This window comes from Nannospalax galili, unplaced genomic scaffold (assembly GCF_000622305.1).
Source record: "Nannospalax galili isolate Female #2095 unplaced genomic scaffold, S.galili_v1.0 scaffold1076, whole genome shotgun sequence".
In the NCBI taxonomy this organism is placed as follows: domain Eukaryota; kingdom Metazoa; phylum Chordata; class Mammalia; order Rodentia; family Spalacidae; genus Nannospalax; species Nannospalax galili.
In genome coordinates, this window is record NW_008338348.1 from 413,577 (window position 1) to 422,410 (window position 8,834).

The 8,834-nt window shown below is 49.3% G+C and overlaps 1 protein-coding gene across 3 annotated transcripts in view; it reads right to left on the reverse strand.

The window, feature by feature from the left end:
* Nucleotides 1-8,834, reverse strand: part of Stx18 (syntaxin 18) — a 132,686-nt gene that overhangs the window by 23,771 nt on the left and 100,081 nt on the right. Inside the window, exon 6 of one of the 3 annotated variants that reach the window (XM_029563513.1) lies at nucleotides 1,312-1,329. The exons of the other annotated variants lie outside the window; for them this stretch is intronic. Coding sequence (XP_029419373.1) covers nucleotides 1,312-1,329 — 18 coding nt within the window. The remainder of the gene's footprint in view (nucleotides 1-1,311; nucleotides 1,330-8,834) is intronic. 3 annotated transcript variants of the gene reach the window in all.

The window sequence follows — 8,834 nt, forward strand, 5'->3', positions numbered from 1 at the left end:
TCCTCTCCTCTGACCTCCAAAGATAAGCAGATTCTACCTGATAACCAGAGATTTTAGAAGCTGTTTTTCTCTCATCTTAAGAGGGAAAAAGTAAACACTTCCACACCCTAATCCTACCTGCTTCCCCCTCCATGATTTCTCCCCCAAACATTCCCCCTTCCACACCCTAAAGCCCCCATATATAAAGTCCCAGCTCACAGCCCGTGGGCTGGCATCTTTCCCTGACATCTTTCCCTTCCCTGACATCTGTCCCTTCCCTGACATCTTTCCCTTCCCTGCCCTTTGCTGACATCTTTCCCTTCCCTGACATCTTTCCCTTCGCTGACATCTTTCCCTTCCCTGACATCTTTCCCTTCCCAGACATCTTTCCCATCCCCAAGGGAAACGTGTCCCGTGCGAAATAAAGCTGTATCCCGCTGTGAATTCTATCTGTGTCTCACTGCCTCCTCCATCCGCACGCTCTCTACCTATCAAGAATACCTCCATCCAGGGAGGAAGGACTGATCCTGGCTCAACATTCAGGGGATATGGTCCATCATGGTGGGGAAGACATGACAGTGGCGGCCTGGAGCTTCTAATCACATCCCTGTGGCAGTCATCAGCAGAGAGACTGTGGGAAGCTGAGGCTTGCTTATACCTCACAACCCCGACCCCCCACCCCTGGGTTGACCTCACCTCCTAAAGGCTCCACAGCCTCTCACAACAGAGCCAGCAGCTGGAACCAATGTTCACACACATGAGCCTGTGGCGACAGCTCACATCTAACCCTTGGCCTAAACCAATGAAGAAGAGCAGTGCTGAAAGAATCCAGAAATAACCTAAGAACACGGAGAAGGAGGCTCATGGGCAGTCTGCATGGGACACGGCCAAGTCTTCAACACCAGCTCAGCAAGCTGCTGCTCCTAGACTGGTGCTACAGAGGGGCATCCTGTAATCAGCCAGGCAGGGGTCCAGCACGGGACCACCAGCTACCGAGTTCAGGCAGACTTCCTTTGGGTCATGCTATTAAACAGATGCCCTGGTATCCCATAGCCCAATGAGGGCCATCCCATCTGTTAGGGTTCCAAATAGCAGCTCCTCCCCCCTCCCCAACAGGGACCTACAGACTCTGGAGCCTGGAAAAGGGAACTTAGCTGATAAGCACCTTGACCTTTGAGGTCAAGAAGAACAAACTCTGCTGAGAAGCAGCCTGCCTTTCCTCTGACCTCCAAAGATAAGATAAGCAGAGTTCCTCTTATCTTAAGAGGAAAAAGAAGACACTTCCACACCCTAATCCTACCTGCTTCCCCCTCCCTGATTTCTCTCCCAAACATCCCCCCCTTCCACACCCTAAAGCCCCCATATGTAAAGTCCCAGCTCACAGCCCGTGAGCTGACATCTTTCCCTTCCCGAGGGAAAGGTGCCCCGTGCGAAATAAATCTGCGTCCCGCTGAGAATTCCATCGGTGCCTGCCTTCCTCCATCTGCTCGTGCTCTGCTGAGAATTCCATCTGAGCCTCGGTGCCTCATCCATCCGCTCGTGCTCTCCATCCACGCCACCCGCTCGCTCCCGCCCATTCTCTACCTATCACCATCAACTCCACAGATCCCAGTATAGTCAGAATCTTAAGCCACGAGCTGAGCAACTGCCATGAAAAGAGACTTATGAATGGAGTACAGATGCAACGGGCTTGATTCTAGGTTGCACCCACCTTGCAGCCTTCTCTTCATTCTCCCTGAGCCCAGCGCCACCCTATCAACGTATGGGAGCAGGCATCGAGTGACCGTCTGTTTAGTTAAGAGTCAGTGGATCCCTTCCCCTTCCTGAGCCAAGCAGCGCTGAAGCCAGGGATGGAGACCGGTAAGGTGACTGTGGTGCTGAGGAGCTGCCTGGGCAGGGTTTCAGGGAGGACCGACCGTCAGAGGAGCAGCAAAGACAAGGGCACATCCTTGCCAAAAAGAGTGGGATGGAGAGTAGAGGCAACTGCAGAGGTGATCACATGCAAATATAGACAGTGTCACAAACCGGTTTTCTCACTACAGGAAAAGACCAGAATGCATGAACCTTGTGGTTTGAGCTTAGAATGAAAGATAACTGGTGTTTTCAATTTTTTGCAGCTCAATGTGGTGATGTGTGTCCGTGTGACACGGCACACGTGTTTCTAGTTCTGCCCACTGGGAAAGCCTACAAGAAGTGACTCCAATGGGAACAAGCACACCTACTTCCCAGGTCTTGGTTTCTAAGTTCCAGTTCCAGGTTCGAGTCCAGGTTTCCTGGAGAAATGCCTGATTCTTAGGCCAAGTCAGGGAAAGTGTGAAATGAGCCGGTTCATTGTTTCAGAAAACAAGGGGGGAATCAGAGAACAAGAGGGACAGGTCTGAAGGTCACAGGCCACTCTGAAGTGTTTCTACTAACCAAATCTGAGACAGCTTTAGTGAAAATAAAGGGCAGCAGCAGGTTAGAACCTAGTGAGGGAAAGGACATCAGGAGTCCATCTGGACAGGAGTCACTTCATGGATACATTCCAAGTTGACATAGTTACACAGTGTCAAACTCAACAGCCACCACCTCAGTCAAGTGGGCAAAGTGAGGTCGCACACAGGCTGGCAGGATGCCACAGGAAGAGCAACCGGTGGTACATCGCCCGACGCCCCTGAGGCTCCAGGCTCAAATGCAGAGGCATCTTTCAGAATAGCCAACAGGTTATTAGGCCTGAAGGTCTTCAAACTCAAGGAGAGACTGAAGGAGCTGTTCCAAAAGGAGACAAGATCCACAGTTCTGACCTGGACCTTTGTCTATAAGGGTACTGTTGATAATTCCTCAAATGGAATGTTCTGAGGAAAAGTTGGATGTAATGGCTGTGCCTTTCCTGATTTTGATGGTTGCTCTCTGGTTATATCAAAGCATGCTGTGTCTTTAGGAAATATACTAAATATTCATAGGTGAAGGGGCATTAGGTTGGTAACTTACTAAGAAGAATCTTTATACTTCAAAATTTTCTGTATGATTATTACACAACAGAAAGTTTAAAAAAGTCAGGTATGATGGCACACACCTTTAATCCCAGCCCTCGGGAGGCAGAGGCAGGTGGATCTCAGTGAGACTGAGGCAAGTTCCAGGCTAGCTGGGGCTACGGGGAGCCTCTGTCTCAAAAAGACCCCCAAAAGAAGAAAGAAAAAAAAATTTAAAACACATTATACCAGCTCATACTTACCAGACTAGCTAAAGATGGCGAATGAGGGGTGAAGGTGGAGCAGCTGGACCCCTCCTGCACAGTTAGGGGTCCACAGTAATTCTACATTAGTAGAATTACTAGAATTAGTAAATGACTGCCTCCTGGGTCCCTATCTCAAGAACAGGCTTTCTGTTCCTTCTGCCTGGCCAAGTCTTATTCTCTGTTGGGATCTTGATTAAGTGATTCCCACCCAGTGAGGTGTCCAACAGTCTACACTCAGTTAAAGAAAGAATTCATAGATGCACACAGATCTTACATTCTTGTTTTGTTCCGCCGTGTTATTTAGTCTTTGCAACAAAATCTGAGCAGTAGATGTGGCCGGAAGGCCACTGGGAGCCAGTCTTCTCTGTCATGGAGCAGAAGGAGAGCCGCATGGAGCCAACAATGAAGGTGCTGGGGGTGGGAGGTGCGTCCTCTGCACCGTCTCATTCTGTTTTTTCAGAGCCCCTGGCTGATGGCAGGGCTTTCTGCATTCTGAAGGTGCTGGGATCTTGGATAGGGATGCAAGCTGAGATGAAGCTCAACACTTCAGAAAACAGATTCTAATTATACACAGAATGTCTACTGAAATCCTCAGGGAAATTTCAAATTAGTTAGCTAAGGGCAACTTGGAAAAAAAAATTTTTAAGCCACCAGAAAGATCAGTTTACACCCCATGATTTACTTCAGTTGGTCTCTCTGAGTGAGGGCTGGGCACTAAAGAGCTGCGGCCGACAGTCCTGGGCACTGAAGAGCTGCGGCCGACACAGTCCTGGGCACTGAAGAGCTGCGGCCGACACAGTCCTGGGCACTGAAGAGCTGCGGCCGACAGTTCTGGGCACTAAAGAGCTGTGGCCGACACAGTCCTGGGCACTAAAGAGCTGCGGCCGACACAGTCCTGGGCACTGAAGAGCTGTGGCCGACACAGTCCCCAGGGAAAGCCATCACTCACGTAAGGACTGATCTTTCATGTCTTCTACCCTGATGTAGAGCAGTGATGCTTTCTATGCAGGCCAGCACAGTGTTGCAACTTGTAACTTCCAGAGTGTCATTCAGGCTACAGCATCTTCGGAGACCTCAGGACTGTGTGTTCTCTGCTGCCCTCATTAAGCCAATTTCTCCATCAGGCAGTTCATGTAACATGTACTTACTGGGCACCCAGAACGTACTAGGAAATTTTTTAAGCAAGTGCTACTCAAAGGTCCACAGGCCAGTACCAGACTCTAGACTGTACACCCCAGGTCTAGTGAGGCAAGCACAGAAAAGGAGAGCAAGGGCGCCTGGCAGCCAGGCACTGCTCTTTATGCAGGGGCTGCAACCCGCTGAACATGGCAAAGAGCAGCTCAGTGCCATCAGACACTGCAGTGGGCCGCTTGTGGCACAGCTGTGACCTGTCAGGCACAAGACACTAAGCATCAGTCCCTGACAGACTGCCAAAACCCACAAAGGAGTGACCCTTCACTTTGGGGGTCTGTTGTAAGCTAGGGTCAACATACTTTTTTGGAAGCGGGCCAGATGATAAATACTTAAAGCTCTGTATCAAATTCTTCTTTCTTGTTTTACAGATCTTTACAACTATAATCAACTAGCTTAACTGGAAGGACACACACACACACACACACACACACACACAAAAAAGCCAAGGTCTAGAGTTGGCCTATAGGCCAGTGTGCTGATCCCTTTTCTTGGCAATGAACAAGCCCCTGTTCTAGATAGTGAACAAGGCAAAATCAACACAGAGGCCCTTAGACTCACCTGGCATCTCTGCCTTTCTTCCTCGTCATCATTACCACCACTATCCCAACCACTGGCAAGATTTGCTGAATCCTTGCTATGTGCAGGATCCTGAGTAAGAACTCTGGCATAAAGAGGGAAGAGACATAGTCTTGCCCTCCCTAGGCTAATGTCCTTAAAGTGAGAGGGCTGGATTCTAAATAATATACAAGCACAGTCTTCAAGTACTAGTTAAGTATAGCAATACTGTGTGCTACATGAAAACTGACATCTTTTATAAAAGGAGAAGAAAAGTAGCAAGATTTTGATATTTTGTACCTACATCAGGGAGAGCAAAATAAAGAATGTAAGGGTCATGTGTGGCCACGGGCTATGGCAGGATCTTTCAGTGTTGTTTAAGGCTGCGGATGGTCCTCCTACTCCCCTCAGGAAGCTGTCAACGCACCACTAGGGCCAGGCACATTGAGATCTCTCGGCACTAAGTATTTCTCAAGCCTGACCATGGACTGGTTTTCAGAGTGAAACTTGGTCAGGCCACCAGGATTTCTTCTGAATACCGTAGGAAATTCTCTCTCATCTTCAGGATTTGTAGTTAGACATGTTAATATCACTTCTAATATAACAGTCATAAACTCAGCAGGTGCTGTGGAGCCATCCCGCCTTCTCGCCCTGTGTCATAATGTACTCAGTATTTGAAGCTATTATCTTTAGTAGGTTTCATTCTTCTCAGCTCTCCCCGGAGACAGAAAAAAACAATCAAAAGTTTGCACTCTTAAGAACATGTACTAGGAAAGTTAAGGGTTCATACGATGGTCCAAACCCTGCACATCTCACAGGTCAGCTGTGTACAAACAGCATCAGACACATCCCCTCTGGGGATGGCAGGGCCGCTTGTAACAATGCTACATCCAATACTGACCCACCATCTTTCTAGTTCATAAGCTTTCACTATGCAGATCTGATGGTCCAGGAGGGAGCAACCAGGGTGTCAAAGTCCCCTTCATTCAAAGGACCAATACTGGAACGTCTACCCTGCGGCAGGCTTAGATCAACAAGCTGTACTGAGAGAAGGACTCGCAGACCCACAGGAGAAAGAACAGAGAGGTGGGACCCAAGGGTAGGTACCAGCGCCTCTCTCTAGCTTGAGGCAACAGCAGCAGGTACCACTATGAGCTCAGAAAGCAGAATAGTGGCAGGGTGAGTGGAGACAGGCACCTTGGATGACGGTTTACAGTCACTGTAGGAAAACACAGAAAGGTCTGCTGGGAGACTTCCAACTCAATGAGCAAAACGTTTCCAGCCAGTTTGAAGTAAGACCCCTTCGGTACAGTAGCTGAGTACGCCATCACCACTCTGTTAGGGCCAAACCGAACACGCCATGCCTTTCCTAAGTAAGCAGTCAGGATGCTCCTTAACAAGTATGCTTTCCTTCCACCAAATAAGCAAGACAGTAGCAACAGTGTCACACGACGCAGGTGGCTGGACTTCTCCAATCAATGTAGGGGACGGTCACTGTCAACAACCGGTACAAACAGTACAACCCACCAGCCCCACATGACAACGCCTCCCCAGAGGACAGACACTGTGCTACAGGCTGAGGCACATGAGGGGACAGTCAGTGGTGACTGCACAACATGGACAACATGTAGGGAGGGAGATGGAACACTGCCTGCAGTAGTAGAAGAGCTGACAGGGTGGGCAGTGTTTGAGTTGGGCAGGAAGGACGAAGAGGGCTTCGTTCACTAGAGGAATAGGCCGGAGTGTGTGAAAGGGACTAGGGGTAGAGAATCCAGTAAGAGTTACAGCACAAAAAGAGCAAGGCCTCTTTAGAACAAAGAGTCACACATGGGGCCTGGAAGAATGGCGTCACTGGGAACTGATGAAGAAACAAGGTCTACAGGAGCTACTACAGAATTGCCATGTTCGGCCTTCGTGAGAAGTGGCATGTAAAGAGGTGATAAAATCACTCGTAGGTATTATAGGCAGATGTCTTTTGCCTGAAGGCAAGGAAAAAATTCAAAGGTGGTAGTTGTGGTGACACATGGCAACAATTCCATAACCCCAGCACTTGGGAGGCTGAGGCAGGGTGATTGCAAGTTCAAGGCCTGCCTGAGCTACTGAGACTGTCTCAAAAAGGCTAGGAGAGGGTTGGGCTACATTGTGAAGGGTCACAGTTATTTCCTTAAGGTCTTCTGCTCAAAGTGATGGGCATGGGGCAGCCGTTTGGCAGGAGACAACGCTGAACTTCACAGTCTAGTAAGAATTCTCAACTGACTTGTTTCTAGTAAAACCTCTGCTGAGAACGAAGAGCTGACGCCACAGCCCCTGAAGCCTCTTTTCACTTTGCCTGGGGACCTGTTTGGTCTCCACTTTCAACCGCACAGCAGACATCTCCCTCTCCTTGCCCGGGGTTGTGAGACCCAGTGATCAGTCACGTCACTATCTTGATGGTGTATCTTTGATACATCATCAAAGTCTAACCTGCTCCCATGTGTCCTGCCTGGGAAAATGGAATGTTACCATGCCTGGGACACTGTTCACCCTCTGCTCAAAGTCTGGACTACTTCATTCCTCTCAAAACCCCTCACCCTGGTGGCTTTCTTTGCACAGCCAAAAGAAACCCCATTCCTTGAGAAATCTGCCCCATTTGCCTTGAGATTCAGCCTCAGCTCAGCTGTGGAGCTGAACAGCTAACCCAAATTTAGTGGGCTCCAGTTCTCTCTCTCTCTCTCTCTCTCTCTCTCTCTCTCTCTCACACACACACACACACAATATATTATGTATACACACAGATATTGCCCATAGCTACTTACTTAATGTTTTTAAAGACTTATTACGTATACACACAGATATTGCCCATAGCTACTTACTTAATGTTTTTAAAGACTTATTGCTTCCTTGTTACTGTGTATGTGAGTGTATGAGCACGTGGGTACACATGCCTAGTTGGAAGCCAGCAGAGGGTGTCAGATGTCTTCCTCTATCCACCTCTTTCTTTGGGGTGGGGTCTCTCTCTCTGAACCCGGGGCTCACATTTACTCAGCCAGGCTGGAGGCCAGCAAGCCAGCCCCAGCAATCCTCTGCCCTCCTTCCACCTGTGCAACAAGTGTGCAGAAAAAAGCTCCCATGGTAGGCCTATCTGAAGAGAGGAACCTGAGGTCTGTGTGCAAACTGTGTGGTCTGAAGGTTGTGCGATGGTGGATTCTAGAATGTTGATACATATCAGATACAAGAAGTATGTGACCAAAAAGATCGTGGGCAGTGAATTGCCAATGAGCTTTGCTGGTAGACAGTGCTCCATACACCGCCACGTGCTGTGCCACGGAGCTGCCTGGGGCCAGGTCTGGCCCCTCCAGCCATGGTTGCATACACCTTGCCCTTTGTCACTCTGCTGGTATCCTGTCTGTGCGCAGAGCCACAGCCAGGAGCAGGGCTGCATGCTGAGTTCTGGTTGTCTTCCTGGGGAATCACTGAACCAGAGTTGTGAGATGGGACCCTAACACATAAAGAATTAAGAAAATGTGTCCTAAAACATTGTGTAATGTTATCTCCTGAAAGAATGTCCTCGGCTATTTCCAAGGCTAGTTTAGAAATGGTCAAGATCCGGAGTGGTTAGAGCACTACTCACTGGTTTGCTGATTTTTTTTGACTCCATCTCCAAGCCAGGCTGAGTAATGGCAACAGAAGTCACTGTGTGGACCCAGGACCTGAACCCTAGGAGCTGCGGGGAGTCCAAGGGGAAGTGACAGAGGCAGACAGGTGCCACGGCTCTGCTGCTTCTGGCTGGGCAGCCTTGGTATGCATTTCAACAGCTTGCCACTCCTGTGCTTGCACCTGCAGGGGTGCTCACAACAGTGCCTGTACTACATGGGCACAGGTGGAGGGTGGGTATGGGGGAGGGAGGGAG